Genomic DNA, 15,487 nt, shown 5'->3' on the forward strand with positions numbered 1-15,487 from the left:
TCCTGACCCAGAAACAGCCTTTAATTTTTTTTTCTTTAGCAGAAGTCAGGCCTTGAGAGGCCCCTGCCTTCTTGAGCCATTTATGATATAGCCCATCACAGCTGGATTTAAAAATACACAAAAATACATATAATACATGTTATAAAACCTAGGTGGGGTTTGTTTGGAGGTGGCCTGAGCAGTATGTGAATGGTGAAGACCTTCAGGAAAGCTCGGGCGGCATGAGGAGGGCACAGTACTTCATTTGACACTCATAAATACCAGGTTGACCTGGGGACAGGACAGTTGACACTCAGGGGCCTTGATGTGGCTACAGCAGAGCAGGGAGCCTCCCTGTCCTCCGTCTTGAGGACATTGGAGGGGTGCCTGCTAGCTGATATGCTGTGGAGGACAGGGCAGCACCATGTCTGCCTCCAGCCCTCTCCTGGAGCCTGCCCTGTCCTAGGGAGGTAGCTGACCCTAGGCTCTAGCTCCGCCCGCCGCTGTGGGCTGTCTTGGCACTGTCTGATGCGGGAGCCCAGGCTTGCAGTGCAGGAGGCCTGGGAGCAGGCTGGTACCCAGCAGTGTGGACCCTTAGCCCAGATCCCAGTTTGACACCTTGTACCAAGGCAGCCTGGCAAGCTGCCTGTCTCTGGCATCCATCCTACCCTCACCTGCTCATCACATTCCCTTAGGGGCCAGAGGCCATGCCTGCAGGTGCCCCCCACCCCCCAGCTCTGATGTCACTTGAGGCCAGGTGGAGCCGGTCATCTGTGGGCCAATGCCGAGGAAGGCCACATCCACCATGGAACCCATTTCTCTCCGGAAGCGCAGAACAGTGGCAGGGAGCGTGTGTGCTGGGGCCAGGGGAGGCAGCCTGGGTCCCAGCCTTGAAACCCATGGGTGGGCGAGCGCCCCAACCCACACCCGGGGAGACCGGGCAGGCAGGTGTGTAGAAAGTCCGCCTTGCACCCTTGTGGACACGTCAAAGGTGTGCTAGTCTTTGACAAGCTTGTAGACATGGTGCTGCGCCCCGTGCTCGCTGGCAGAGACTTCGAAGACAAACGCAATGACGAGCAGGGTCTCCTGCGAGTCCCGACTTGTGACCACCTACGGGGGTGGGGGGCAGGGAGGAAGAGAGCGAACAGGACTCAGCAGAGCAGCGGCTGCGCCCATGCGCGCCTCTCCAAGCTAGCCTGGTGGCGGGTGAGCCTGGCCCCGGGACAGCCGCGCACCTGCAGGATGGTGAAGTTCTCCAGCACGCTGTTCATCATGTACTTCTCGGGGAGGTGCTTGAGCTTGTGGATGAAGTTGATCATGTACTCGCACATGGGTGAGCGGTGGATGCGGTACACGAAGCGCCCGTTCTCCAGGCGCGCGTACTCGGTCTGCGGGGTGGGGCAGGAGCGTCACTGCGTGTCCCCGCCCCCAGGCCCCGCCCCCGCCCCGCCCCCAGGCCCCGGCTCACCTCCACTTTCTCTACCACCTGCTTGCCGAAGGAGCACACCTTGGTGGACACGCTGATGGTCATGCTGTCGGCCGAGCTGTACTGTGAGCTGACCCCGTAGAAGGCTCCAGGGCCCTCTTGAACTGTGCTGTTGAGGTCAGCCTGGGGGAGGGGGCACCAAGTGCTGCAGAGGTCACAGGTCACCTGCCTCCAGTCCCACCTACCCGGGGTCTGCAGGTCCCGCCCAGGGGCCCGCTGGTCACAGAGGAGAGCAGAGGCAGGGAGCTGGGCGAGCTGCCCATCTCGGGTTGGGAGAAGCCTCACCCAGAACTTGACAAGGAAGAAGGCGTTTGGGGGCCCCTTCTCGTAGAGTTCCTTCAGCCCCCCCTTCTTCTCGGGGAACTTGTCGTAGATCTGCCGCACGTCCACGGCCTCCAGGGGTGGGTCTGAGAAGGCGGGGTTTGTCTGGCCGATGTGTACAAACAGGTGTTTGCTGTACTGTGGGGAGGGCAGAGCCAGGGTCAGCCTGCAGGGGTTGACCTGCAGGCCCAAGGACCCCGATGTGGTGCTCCGTCACAGGCTAGTTTCCCCACCCTCCCCACAGTACCGTGTCGGGGTCCCGCTGCACCTCCATGAAGGCAGAGTACTCCAGGAGGCGGAGCCGGGAGGAGGCGATGGTGCGGTCCTGCCACGCAGGCGCAGAGGCAGAGGAGGCGGCAGCAGGGGGCAGCGGGGCCAGGGACTCATAACCTGAACCGGTAAGAGACAGCTCTTAATCCCAGCATCGGGAGGCAGAGGCAGGTGGATCTCAGTGAGTTCGAGACCAGCCTGGTCTATAGAGCGAGTTCCAGGACAGCCTCCAAAGCTACACAGAGAAACCCTGTCTCGAAAAAAAAACCAAAAAAACAAAAACCAAAGTGACATAGCTCAGTGGACAGCAGGGTCGGGCTTTACTCCAGGGGGTGGTGATGTGCCATGCACAGCCCACATTGTACCAAAGGGGTGGTCCTAAGTCACAGGGTGTTTCCGTGTACCACTATTAATGTGTGTTTTCACAGAAAACGAAAATGCCACCACCGAGGGTGGGATGCTGTTAAGATTTTGGTGTCTTTCTTTACAGGGGTGAGAAACTTAACCAAACCCTTATGGCTGCCACCCACCCCAGCACAAATGCACACGGGTCCCTAACATAAGGGCAGATGCCAGAGGCACCAGGTGCCACATGGCCTGGCGGGACACTTACTGTTGAGCGTTGGTGGCAGGGGAGGCTGGATGGGGTAGGCAGGCTGGGCAAAGGGCTTGATGCTGTGGACAGGAATATGGTGGGTTAGAGGCAACTTTCACCTGCCCAGTCCCTCCCCTGCGTCCCCTCAGCAGATGCTCGCAGGCTAGCCCACCTCTCTGCTTCCTCCATGATGGCATCCAGCTGCATCCCACAGCTGGCGTTACATGCCCCCCCTTCCGTCCTTAAAGAGCTGTTCACTGTGGCTGTCAGTGTATTCTCAGAACTGAGAGCCCCGGGCTTTGTCCACTGCCTGGCAGTAACCGGGGATGAACTTAGGTTCCCCAGGTAAGAGACAAATACAAGGACGGTGACGGTGAGATTCGGCTCAGGAAGAGGGGAAAGACACACAGGAGACACAGGCAATACTCACTCCTGAGACGGCCCAGGCTGTTGTCCCAGCAGAGGGGGACCACTCCAGAACTGTGGACAAAACCAGGGCCTCAGTGTCCGGGAACCCTAGCCACACCCCAGATCAGCCCCCAGCCCGGCCCCCCCATACCCTTGAGGAGGTGGAGAAGACAGCCTGGGGTAAAGGGGAGGGCGGGCTGAACTTGTTCTGCAGGACGCTCGCGGAGACGATCTGTGCAGACGACATGGAGGCCATGCTTTGGAGTGCTTTGTCCTTGGAGACCTGGTCCTGGGGGACAGTGTTCACATGAGGTCTGGACCACGCCCTTCAGGCAGGAATTCTAGGCCAGCTCTGCGATGGATTCAGCACAGTCTACCCTCTGAGCCCCGGTATCCTGGTGTCTGTGTCCTTTCTGGGCACAGCCCACAGAATGAAATACCACTTCATTCTATACCCCAGTGCGGCGGTCCCTTGCAATCCCTGAGGGAACCAGTTCTGGGCCCTCCCTCACGAACTGAAATGCAGAGTGCCCAGATCTGTCACACACACAGCATCTGCGGAGACCCTGCATGCTCCTCCCGGATACTCAAATCATCTGTGAGCTCTCTGAAACCAAACTCACGTTACAATTCACATTTTAGGCTTTGGTTTGGTTTCAACGCTGAGCGTGCCTGGTGGGCACTCTGCCACTCACTATGCCACCCCGATGCTCTGTCACCCCGGTCTCTCCAGCCCCTCCTCAGGGGCGCTGGGCCACTTACCAAGTTCATGGCCTGTGAAGGAGAAAGGGACAGAGGGTTAGATACTGAGGGCTCTGAGGGGGAAGGAACATGGATTGCTGCAACCCACCCCCACCCCGTGCCCTGGCTGTCAGCTCCCAAGGAAGCCAAGAGGCAGCTGGGTGCCCTCCCCACCACAAGAGGGAGTGCTTGCCCGCCGGGGGTGCCCTGGCAAGGTGAGGATGAAGAAAAGTTAGGATCACGGGTCTGTCTGTCCCTGCTAGAACTCAGCCTTAGGCTCGGGAGACTCAGAGGCAGGGAAAACAGGGCAGATCCGGAAGCGCAGACCGAAGCTCAGTCAGGGACTCTCTTATCCCATCTCTACTGAGCTGCCAGCCCACGCCCTCATATCCTCCCTCAAGTCCCCAAGCCATTAGCAAGCAGCAGTCAGGAGGAAAGAGCAAGGGGGACAGAGGAGAGGCAGGCTGGAGTAGCTCTCAGACACTGGCCACCTGCTGTTGGTCACCAGGAGCTGTGGCCCCGGAACGCTGTCAGCCTGGTTTTGGTTTTGTTGAGACAAGTCTTTCTCACTGTGTAGCCCTGGCTGTCCTGGAACTCAGATCTGCCTGCTTCTGCCTGACGCTGGGGTTACAGCGTCACCAGCCCAGACCCCTCCAGGGTTTTGGGTTTTCCTGCTGTCACTGGTGTGTCTCAAATCCTCTCGGTTCCCCAGCCCTGTTCTAGGCAGAGCTAGGCCAAGCGGCAGGGGCCGTACCTTCAGCCTGGACTGAATCTCCTGAGACTTCCTCCTGGCTAGAACCTGCAAGTGACTAGAGACCTGTGGGAGAGAGAGAGAGGGAAGGACAGAAGAGAAGGGGGCAAGAGAGAGCGGAGGCCAGAGAGGCACCGTGCGCTGCAGTCGGCCAAGGCAGAGAGGCCTGCGGTGTGCAGAAGAGGCCCGGCAAAGGCCGGAGGCCCTGCTAGGCACCCGACATACCTTGATGCCAACCTGGTATTCCCGAACCTTCTTCCGAGCTAGAACCTGTATGTGGCTGGACACCTAGGGGGGTGCGCCCCAACACAAAGGAAAACACAGATGGTGAGGAGGCACAAGCACCCCAGGCCTCATCTCCTGGGGACCAGGGTCCAATGGGAGAGCTTCTTCTTGGCCTTGAGTCAAGAGTCTATATTGGCCTCAAGGACCACTATGCCACTATGCACCATGGTGCAGGCTGTTGACAGAACGGAACGCCAGTCCATGACATGCCCCTCGCTGAGGCAGGTGAGGGCTGCACCTGACCTCACGGGAGCCCCCAAATCGGCTAGCCATGGCTCCTTGGCTCCTCCTAGCATTAGATGTGCATTGAAGCCACAGTTGCCTTTTTTTTTTTTTTAAGTTTTCACTCCAAACTTGAAGCCCAGTAAGAGGCCCAGCAACTTCATAGGTCTCTGTGGCAACTCTGATTTACAGATGACTGGATCATAGCCGGATGGATGCAGGGCTGTGTGGCTCTCGAGGCACTTTTGGCTTCGCCAGCATGCTATTCTCACAGGATTCCTTCAGACCCGTAAGTGGGGACCACCTCCCCAGGCAGAGCCAGCTCTGACAGCTGGAAGCCACAGGGAGCTTACGCCCAACTTGGCATTGAGCTTTCTGGTTACCATGGAGGCCTTGTGCCGGGCATGGTGGCACATACCTTTGAACGTGGGGCCCGGTTGGGTTTACCTCAGAGTCTGAACTTTCAGACCCCTCAGCCCCTTCCCAGGACTGACCAGAGGTTCCCGAGAACATGGGTGTGGCCTACCACAGCGGACATAATGGCAGCAGATGCACTCAATGGCTATAGGTGTCCATGTGCCAATCAGATCAATTGCCAAGGAGCCAGGGCTGGGAAGCAAACTTAACCCAGGCAGGACAGCCTGTGGGAACTGAGGGCTTAACCTCAGAGTCTGTTGTCTGGGGGTGGGGGCTGAGCCTCAGACTGAGATTGCGGGCATGCACCGCTCCATAGTGGAGGGCGTGCTCTTATCAGCCCTCCAAGAGCAGGAGCCTGAGGTCAGGGACCAGCGTGGCCACCCCAGCTGGACTGGGGGCCCGGAAATGATTGACAGGCAAGGGACCTAGGGCTTCCAGCCTCTTCCCAGGATGGGGTTAGGGCACACCCAGCTCTCTGCGTAAGTGGGTACACAGTTTAAATCCCGACCCCTGGGAAGGGCTGGGGGTTGAGTTGACCTCGCTCCTAGGTACCCCAGATCCAACTCACTCCCCTCTGCCTGGTCACCCCCAGCTGTGGCCACCCCCCCATCCCTACCATGTGGATGCTGTCTCTGCCTCCACCTCCTGGCCGGCCTCACAGATCCACTGCCCTGGCAGCTATGGGGCCACAACCCTCGCTCTTGAATGCCCCAACAGGGCTCCCTTCCCCCCTCCTCTCCCCAGTCCTGGTTCACTCTGTTGGGTCAGGGGCCAATCCTGACCCCACCTCCTCCCAGCTCAGTGACTCCCCTCCCCAGTTTTAGCTTTATGCCATCTTGACACAAGCTAGCCATTTGGGAAGAGAGAGGGAACCTCAGTTGAGAAGGTGCCCCCACAAGACTGGCTTGCGGACAAGCCTGTGGCACACTTTGTTGGTTGGCGTGGGAGGGCCCAGACCACTCTGGACATCGCCCACTTTGGACAGCGCCATCCCTGGGAAGCCGTCCTGGGTAGTTTTTTTTTTTTTTACGAGACAGGGTTTCTCTATTGTTTTGGAGGCTGTCAGTCCAGCCTGGCCTCGAACTCACAGAGATCCACCTGCCTCTGCCTCCCGAGTGCTGGGATTAAAGGCGTGCACCACTACCGCCCGGCTCTGGGTAGTTTTAAGAAAGCAGCGGGCAGCACTCTTCCAGGTCCTGCCCTGCCTTCCCTCGGTGATGGGCTGTCATTGGGAAGCGTGTGGAGAAGCGGGCCTCCCTTCTCAAGTTGCTTTTGGTCATGGTCCTCATCACGGCAACAGAGCGGGCTCTGAGCTGGCCTCGCTCCTAGGTACCCAGATCCATCTGTATGGCCTCAGTCAGCCTCAATGGCGTGCGCTGACGCAGGTGGGTTTAGTTGCTATCATGTCTGGTGTGCTCAACCCCAGCTATGGCAGGGTCCCTTCCCTGGGTAACGCCCACATCCTTCAAAGGCAGACAGACCTGGTGTCTCTCCTCCAGGCCTACCCCAGTAAGCCTACACGGTCATCTTCCTGACTGGTGAGCAGACCCTGGGGCTAATCCGTGGTCCTAAGCCCAAGACACCCATGGGTGGAGCGGCAGGGCGCCAGGGCCAGCTCTTTACCTGTTTTCTCGTCCTGGTCTTTCCTGTCCTCAGCTTGATGTAGCGGGCAATCAGCTCATTTCGACCTTGTCAGAGAGAGAGACAGTCTTCAATGAGAACTGAGCAGAAGAAGGGTCCAACCGCAGGCTGGGCACCCCACCCTCGCCACTCTTCGCTCTGGGACCCCCTGCACACTGTCTCCAGGACCCGGGGAGGGGAATGCCCACAGCAAACGGAGGACCTGGACAGGCTTCCCAGACAGCACGGCCATCACCCGTGACGCTCAGCAGGGTTCAGAGGCTGGGGTGTGGGTGGGTCTGTGAGCGGGTCTGTGTGGCTTCACCCTGCCATGGGGACCCTGCACAAGCTGTGTCCCTCCTCTGGTGAAGGACCTCTAGGATGTCTCTTATCTAGTAGCTTGGGTCAAGGTGCGTCCCGGGGTCCTTACGCCAATGACCCACACGGTGTTACCCGGTGGACTTGGTCCTGGGGTAGGGGCTCTGTTCAGCATCAGGGACCCTCTTGGGGAGCAGCCTATGCAAGGTGGGGGCTGTCTCTACATACCATAGGGTGTGCCTGTCAGCTTCCAGGGTGTGCACTCAGCCCCCCAACCTCCTGTCCTCCCCAGAACTGCCACATTCCCCAAATTCCTCCTTGATGACAGAACAGGCCCCACTGCTCCTCCCCGCCCGCCCGCCAACCCCTTGTCTAAAAATACCCCGTGGGGCTGCCCTGCCTGCCATTGGTGAGGGTGCAGTGTGGGCAGGCAGCCCCGCCCGGTGGAGGCACCCCAGAACACCCTCCTGTCCCGAGAGTGGGGTTCAGGCATTAAGGACCGTCCTGGGCAGAGGGTGAGGCCCTCTCTCTACTTCTCCCTATGGTGTCCCCTCAGTCCTGGGTGCTGGGAGTCAGGGGAGTCTGGTGCTGCCTCACTAGGCCATCGGCTCTCAGAGGCTCACTGGGCTGACCCAGTTTTCCTGGGCCCCTGAGTCACCCCGAAACCTCCAGCCGGCAGGGCCGGGGAGAGGCGGGGCGCGTGTGGGCTGCGGCCGGCCTGTTTGCGAGGTACAGCTGGAGGAGGCCCCAGACACACGCAGCTCGAGCCCGCCCGGACTCGCCCGCCGGGCAGGCGGCCAGGGCTCCCCCAACCAACCGGTCTGGCAGGGGACAGAGAGCAGGGGGCGGGGCCAGCGGGCGGGGCCACGCCCACCTCTGCCCGCCCCACGCACTCACCGTACATCTTGCCCTCATCCGACAAGATGATCTTGCGTCGGCCGCAGGGCGGGTAGATGGCCAGGGCCTCCTGGAAGCTCTGCTCGATGTCCGGGCTCCACACTCCCTCGGCATCGTTGTCCAGCCCCTTGTCCAGGCCTTCGGACCCATCCTCCCGGGCCTCCCCGGGGCTGCTGTTGGCGGTCCAGCTGTTGGACGCTATTGTGCTGGTTGCTCTGGGCTCTGGGCCTGAGCCCCCTGACGGCTTGAGCCTGGACAAGGAGACGAGGAGGGGTCAGGGCAGGGTTTTCCCATCCCAGCGGCCACAACTCCGGTGCTCCCCACGCCAGGGGCAGGTGCTCCAGGCTGGATGACGGCGGCAGTTTAGCCTGTTCAGAGCTGGTGTGACCTTGGACTAGTTACTTTAGCTCTCTGAACATGGGTCCTATAAAAAGTCAAAATGGTCCCTGGAGGAGATGGACCCATCCCCAGCACCCGTGCTAACAACTGCCTGTCGCCCCTTGAGTTATGAGGGTGAAAAATGCCAGGCCGCAAACCCTGAAAAAGCAATAGTAGCTGGGTATGGTGGTGTAATCCCAGCATTTGCAAAGGCTGAGGCAGGAGGATCAGGAGTCCAGCCTCCTCCACGACACAGGAGTTCTGGGGCCAGGGTCAGCCTGGGCTGCGCGATACCTCGGCTCTTCCTGTCCTTCTTCAAATGCTCCCAAGAGAATCTGTCAAGTCTGATGACCTGAGCTTGGTTCCTGGGACCTGCATGGTGGCAGGATAGATGGACTCCCGAACAGTGTCCTCTGACCTCTGCAGGCACGGCTCGTTCACACACGCTCGCGCGCGCGCACACACACACACACACAGAATAACTAATAAAGGTAGGAGGACTGCGGTCTCCCTGTCACCACCTACAACAGTACATATATCATCAGGTGCTGCACACCTGTAATCACTCGCACTTGGGAGGCCGAGGCAGGAGGATTGCTGGTTTGAGCCAGGCATAGTGTTTGCCTGTAATCCCAGCATGCAGGAGGCTAAGGCAGGCAAACCAGAAATCTCAAAGGTCAGTCTGGACTACACAGACCCTGACTCAAAACACAAAAACCTGGGCATGGTGGCATAAGCCAGTAACCAACACTGCAAGGCTAGGGCAGACACACTCAGCAACAGAGGCCAGCCTGGACTCTGTGAGAGCCTCTACACTCAGCAACAGAGGCCAGCCTGGACTCTGTGAGAGCCTCTGGCACACATGCATGTCTGTTCAGTCTCTACATAGGCAGGCAGGGAGGAGCAAGACAGCTGAGGCTTCCCAGGCACATGACGGCCAGGGGAGCTCTGAAGCTGCGTGTCCAGCAAGCACTGCTGTGTCTACGGCCCTCTTGGGGCAGACAGGCAGGTGAGAGGTCTGGCCAAGGCCTTCACTGCCAACTCCTCCCAACACCAGTGCAGGCCTGCTGAAGCCCCTGCTGTGTGTGAGAGAAGACTGTTCTCACCTTCCCCACAGGTCACTGAAGAGAACTCCACGGAGGAGCTTAGCACAGGCCAGCAGCTGCCCTAAGAGTGGCCAGCACGGAGCAGCAGGGGCCAGCCTGTCCAGCCTACTCCATCCACTCCCTGCTCCACACCTCATCACCACAGGCAGGCCTGTCAGATGGGCACCTGTGCTTCACCACACTTCCTGTCCGCAGGAACACCACCCCAGAACACCAGAATCTGACCCTCGGTACACTTTGCTGTGGGTAAGCAAAAATGCAGACTGTCTGTCGGTGTGGTGGTGCACGCCTTGAATGCCAGCACCCAGGAGGCGCTGCACTGACTGGACAGACAGACAGACAGACAGACAGACAGACAGACAGACAGACAGACAGACACACACACACACACACACACACACACACACACACACACACACGGCACTGTCTTGGAGCTCATTTTACTCATCTGTGTTTGAGGCAGGTCTCACTAGATTGCCCAAGCTGGCCACCCTCAGCCTCCCAGGTGGCAGGATAACAGAAATATCTATGTAACTGCACACAGCTCTAGACCTCAGGGTTAGACTTAATATTTCTAACAGTGGCACCTGCTGTATGCCAGGTGTGGTTTGGGAATTTTAAGCAATGACTCATCCAATCTTTACAGTAACCCTTTGGGGTACTACTTTTTAAAATTATTTATTTCTCTTCATGCGCATTGGTTTTTTGCCTGCCTGAGTGTCAGAACAAGGATCCTGGATCTTGCTGGAGTTACAGTTTTGAGCTACCACGTGGGTGCTGGGACTTGAACCTGGGTCCTTCTGAAAAGCAGCCAGCCCTCTCAACCGCTGAGCCGTCTCTCCAGCCCCTGGGGTACTATTATTAGTCCTACTTAATTACATGAGAAAAACCAAGGAACAGGGACGTTAAACAACTTCCCCAAGGACACACAGCAAGTCAGTCACAGAACAGGGTTTTGAACAGTTACTGGTTAGTGGCGGGGATGGGGGAGGGTACATGGGAGAAGAGAGACCCTGGCTGCCCACTCCCTGACCATGAGGACAGGAAAAAGGCAGGGAAGCCCACCACCTGGGGAGAAAGCAAGGTTCAGGCCACTGAGCCCCCTAAGTTCAAGTGGCCATAACAACTTCAAGGGCCAGCCGGGCAGGGGTGGCGCACGCCCTTAATCCCAGCCCTCGGGAGGCAGAGGCAGGTGGATCTCTGTGAGTTCGAGACCAGCCTGGTCTACAGAGTGATTTCCAGGACAGGCTCCAAAACACTACAAAGAAACCCTGTCTCGGAAAAACCAACCCCCCCAAAAAAGAAAAAACAACTTCAAGGGCCTCACACCCCCGCACGTGACAGTGGGCAGCCTGTCCCTGGCCCCAGGACCGGTCTAGGTCTGCAACCCTTCCATTCCGTTTACAGTAGGCATGGGGCGAGGTGCCGAGCTAGCTGGGGGAGGGGCAGCTGGTGGTCTTAGCCTCCCCAGGTACGGGTCTGGCATTGCCATGGAGCTGTCAGATCAGCTGAAGGGTCACAGGTCCCTTCCTGAGATAAGACCCCTGGGCCCTCAGCCTCCGATGGAACAGCCAGGCCCAGTGCTCCGGGGACCTGGCAGCCCGACTTGTGAAGAAACTTGCTGGCCTCCCCCAAGTCTCTGGCTGTCTCCCCCTCATCCAGGCCATGCCCCCCTCCTGGGTGATGTCAGTCCTGCCCCGCCCCCGCGGGAGCATGTGGCCAAATATGGCGAACAGAGCTGCCGGAGAGCTGGGACCGACAGGGGGGCGGGGCAGCCCCTGGCGGGGATCACGGCAGCTGGGGAGGGGGGAAGGGCACCGGGGGTGATGGGGTGTCAAGGAGTAGGGGTGTCAAGGTACTCCCGGGCACCTGCAGGACTGACGCGGTTCTAAGGACACACCCCTGGAGGGCACAGTACCCACGAGTGGCATAGGTGGCACCCAAAAAACAGCCTCCCGCAGAAACAACTGGAGCAAAAGGCCCTCCACCGCCCAGCATGGGCAGATGCTGCGGGCAGGGGTCTCCTCTGCCGCCATCACAGAAGACACCCCTCAGGAGGCACGGGAGGCTACCAGGCTGACCACTGCGGCCCTCCCGGGTCGCTATGATGGATGAAGAAGACAGTGTCTGGAGCACCGGTGCTCACCCCCAAACGCTGGGAGCCAGGAGGCCGAGCCTCAAGGGCAGGCGGGTGGGAGCAGGGCAGCCCCCTAGACACAGCCTCCCTCTGCAGGCTGCGCTCGGGGAGGAACAGAGGGGCAGGAAATGGAGGGTGAGACGCGCCCAGATGGATGGAAAGGGCAGGAGGGTCCCAGAAGCATCCCCCAGCAGGCGCAGGCGGGAGAGAAGCGTGGAGAGGGAGCGCGGAGACCAGCTCGTGCCGGGCACCCCGCTCCCCGGGCAGCCAGGCTGGCGGACTCTCATCAGGGGAGGAGGGAGAAGACCCAGGGATGGGTCCGCGGCACCCAGGTGAAGAGGAAGGAGGTGGGACCCGCAGGAGCACCGCAGGAGGAAGTCAGGGGCCTGGAGCCCGGGGAGGAGGGAGGAGGGCGGAGCGGGGCCTGGCTCGGCCCCTCCCCCAGACCCTCTCCCTGAAGCCGGACTTCTCCGGCTGGCTTCAGCCTTCCCGAGGCTTCGGCACCTCACCCTTAGCCTGCAGAACAGTCACACCTGCCTCCTCCCCCCCTCGCCCAGACCCTCGGCCTGGGGGTCAGAAGGTGCCTCGGGCCGGTGACGAGGAAGGGGCCAGGAGGCCCAAGCTGATAAGGGGCCCTGGCTGCCCACTCCCAGCCCTGGGGCCAGATCTACGGGCAGAACTGGCCAGACAGCTCTGAATGGAGGCCAGAGTTGGGCGGCTGCAAAGGCCCCGCGGCTCCCTCCGCAGGGGTAGGGCCGAGCCTGGGGCGCCGGCTCCGCGAGCGCTGCGGCCCTGGTTCGGGCACGGCGGGGCCAAGGCACGCGGTCAGGTGGCCCTGCGCCGTTTCCCAGGGGCGCAGACCCGGGCTGGCTGCCACCTGCCCTGCAGAGGCCCCTTCCCCCAGGTGCTCACTTACAGGAGACACAACCCAAGGCGGGCAAAGCGAGGGTCCCCTGCGCGCCACCCCAGACTGGGCTGGCGAGGAGGCGAAGCTGGGAAGGGCCTGCTGGGCCTCCCCACCCCCTAGCCTTCCCTCCCTCCACCCCACCCCCACAGCAGCCAGCTGTTCTCCAGCTGCCAGAGAGGCTCCCACCCTACCAGTGGCCGAGCTCTGGATGGGACCAGAATGGGCCGGGGGAGGGGGGCAGGGATGCTCTATACCTCCCCCACCTCCAGTCTAAGGACCCAGGAGGGTACGGCCAAGTAGCCACACCCTGCCAGGCTGGGGAGGGAGGACCCGCTCCCCTTCTCCACAGGAGGGAGTAATTTACAGGCCCCTGAAGGAGGCGGTGCCTCCCCTCTCCCGCGCAACTAGTGTGCTTCCAATTTGAGAAGCACCGTCCCGCCCCTCTCCGCCACCCCTAGGAGCCCAGCCAGGAACGGCCCCCTCCTCAACGCCCCAAGCCTCCAGCAGACAGAGCTGACGGGTCCCAGAATGCCTCCCAACCGCTCCCTGCCGCTCTCCAGGGCCTCTTTGTATAGGGAACCTGAGAGATCCAGTGGGGGGGGGGTCAGGCCGAGGAAGGGACAACCTGGGGGACCTGGGGTCCCACCAAGCTCAGTTAACATGTGGCGATCCACCCCGGCCCCGCCCACCGGGCTGCCAGCCGTCGGCGATGTCATCTGAAGTCTCAGCGTCCTCTGTGAGCACAGAGGGTTCCACCTCGCCCTTCCTCCAGCACAGGGGGCAGCAGCTCCTGTGTTTCAAATATATATTCAGATTCACACATATTCATAGCGTTATTTATCGTGTGTGTGTGTGCGTGCGCGCGCTGTGTGTGAGCGTCTTCCGCCACAGTGCACGTGTGGAGGTCAGAGTCCTTCCACCACATCTGCCCCGAGATCAACCTCAGGCCATTAAGGCTTGGCAGCAAGCACCTCTCCCCACCGAGCCATCTCACTTACCCCACCGCGCCTTTTTTGAAAGCAGGTCTTCCCTCCTGTGACTTAGGTCACCCTCAAGCCTGTGGCACCCCCAGTGTGAGGGAAAATTCAAATTGGGGTTTTGTGTGTTAGAATGCAAACTTACCATCTTAGCTTTTGGTTTTTCCTTATTGGGTTTTGATACAGGGTCTTATTATAGCTCTGGCTGGCCCCTGAACTCACCATCCTCACACCTCAACCTCCCAAGTGCTGGGGATTGCAAGGGTGAGCACAAATAAATACACACATATCATGACATCACCACGTTAGGCCTTTTCACGTCCCTCTATTGGAGCCTCCGTCTCTCTGTGGAGCCCTGGCTAGCCCTACACCCACACCTCAGCCTCACCAGTGCTGGACCCCACTAGGCATACGCGCCTTCTCCTTCACAGTATTTTTCTTTTTCCTTGAGGCAGAGTCTTTCTATGCAGCCCTGGCTGTCCTATAACTCACTCCGTAGGCCAGGACGTCCTCGAACTCACCGAGATCTGCTTGCCTCTGCCTCAGAAAGCGTGCACCACCACACCCAGCTTCGCAGTATCTTTTTCAAGGTCTTCCAGATGGGTGCCACATGCATTGGGGTCACAGGCCCCCACACCCTGTGTGGCATAGCCCCGAGGATGTCACCCACACAAGCTGAGACAGTGACCACCCACGGTGTCAGTCAGAGTCACACCCCAGTTTCTCACACAGGGAGCCGCGCACTCTGGCCGTGTCTCTGTCTGTCTGTCTGTCTGTCTGTCTGTCTCTCCCCCCCTCTCTCGCCCTCCCTCTCTCTCTCTCTCTCCCTCCCTCCCTGTCTCTCTCGCTCCCTCTCTCTCTCTGACACACACACACATACAGGGTGAAAATATTGTGCTCAGCTCCTCATCACACACTGCGCCCTCAAACATCGGTGGCAGTGGACACTGTGCTCACGTATGGTGCCGTAAATAAACAGTCACACAGACAAACCCTAAGCCACCTCACGCATCATTTCGCAACTACTGGCAACAGAAGTGGCCACACCATGGCATGACAGGTCCCATGGAATGCCCCTCACATAGAGTCATAGCATCTCTGTCCCTCAGCTTCACCACAGACACACGGTTTTCTTCATGATTATCCCAGTGTGATGCCCAACCACAGAGAGTCGCCAGGGCAGCTTCTCTGATACACACGCGCACGCACACACACGCACACACACGAATGCACGCACTCATACACACACACATAGAGATCCCCACTCCCCAACCAACTTACACACCAGATTCTCATGGGCTCACACACACACACACACACACACACACACACACACACACACACACACACACACAGATCCCCACTCCCCAACCAACCTACACACCAGATTCTCATGGGCTCTCTTCCCACTGTGTGGGCCCTGGACACTGAACTCAGGGCAGCCAGAAAGCTTGACTACAAGCTGTCTTTTTCCCTCAGAGCCATCTCGCCAGCCCAAGCTCTCAGTTTCGCTCCTGACCACAGGGATGGAGAGCATCACACGCCAGCTCACCCCGCACGTCGCCACAGACACTGTCTCTCTGTACCCGGGCCCTTTCCCACACGTACCTACTGCACAGTGTCCCCACACAGATGACCCCTCTCCTCTCAAATCCAGTCACACACAGCTGTG

General features: G+C 59.5%; 1 protein-coding gene across 1 annotated transcript in view; it reads right to left on the bottom strand.

Moving 5' to 3' along the window:
* Tead3 (TEA domain transcription factor 3) overlaps positions 1-15,487 on the bottom strand; it is a 19,015-nt gene continuing 3,528 nt past the window's right edge. The window contains exons 4-15 of the mRNA XM_040732554.1: positions 8,311-8,561; positions 7,099-7,163; positions 4,777-4,839; positions 3,822-3,833; positions 3,211-3,348; positions 3,082-3,131; positions 2,670-2,731; positions 2,034-2,176; positions 1,751-1,924; positions 1,448-1,588; positions 1,215-1,367; positions 1-1,089 (exon numbers count right to left, since the gene is read on the bottom strand). Of these exons, the coding sequence (XP_040588488.1) occupies positions 976-1,089; positions 1,215-1,367; positions 1,448-1,588; positions 1,751-1,924; positions 2,034-2,176; positions 2,670-2,731; positions 3,082-3,131; positions 3,211-3,348; positions 3,822-3,833; positions 4,777-4,839; positions 7,099-7,163; positions 8,311-8,561 (1,366 nt within the window). The 3' untranslated portion in view covers positions 1-975. The remainder of the gene's footprint in view (positions 1,090-1,214; positions 1,368-1,447; positions 1,589-1,750; positions 1,925-2,033; positions 2,177-2,669; positions 2,732-3,081; positions 3,132-3,210; positions 3,349-3,821; positions 3,834-4,776; positions 4,840-7,098; positions 7,164-8,310; positions 8,562-15,487) is intronic.

This window comes from Mesocricetus auratus, unplaced genomic scaffold (genome assembly GCF_017639785.1).
Source record: "Mesocricetus auratus isolate SY011 unplaced genomic scaffold, BCM_Maur_2.0 Super-Scaffold_100027, whole genome shotgun sequence".
NCBI classification, from domain to species: domain Eukaryota; kingdom Metazoa; phylum Chordata; class Mammalia; order Rodentia; family Cricetidae; genus Mesocricetus; species Mesocricetus auratus.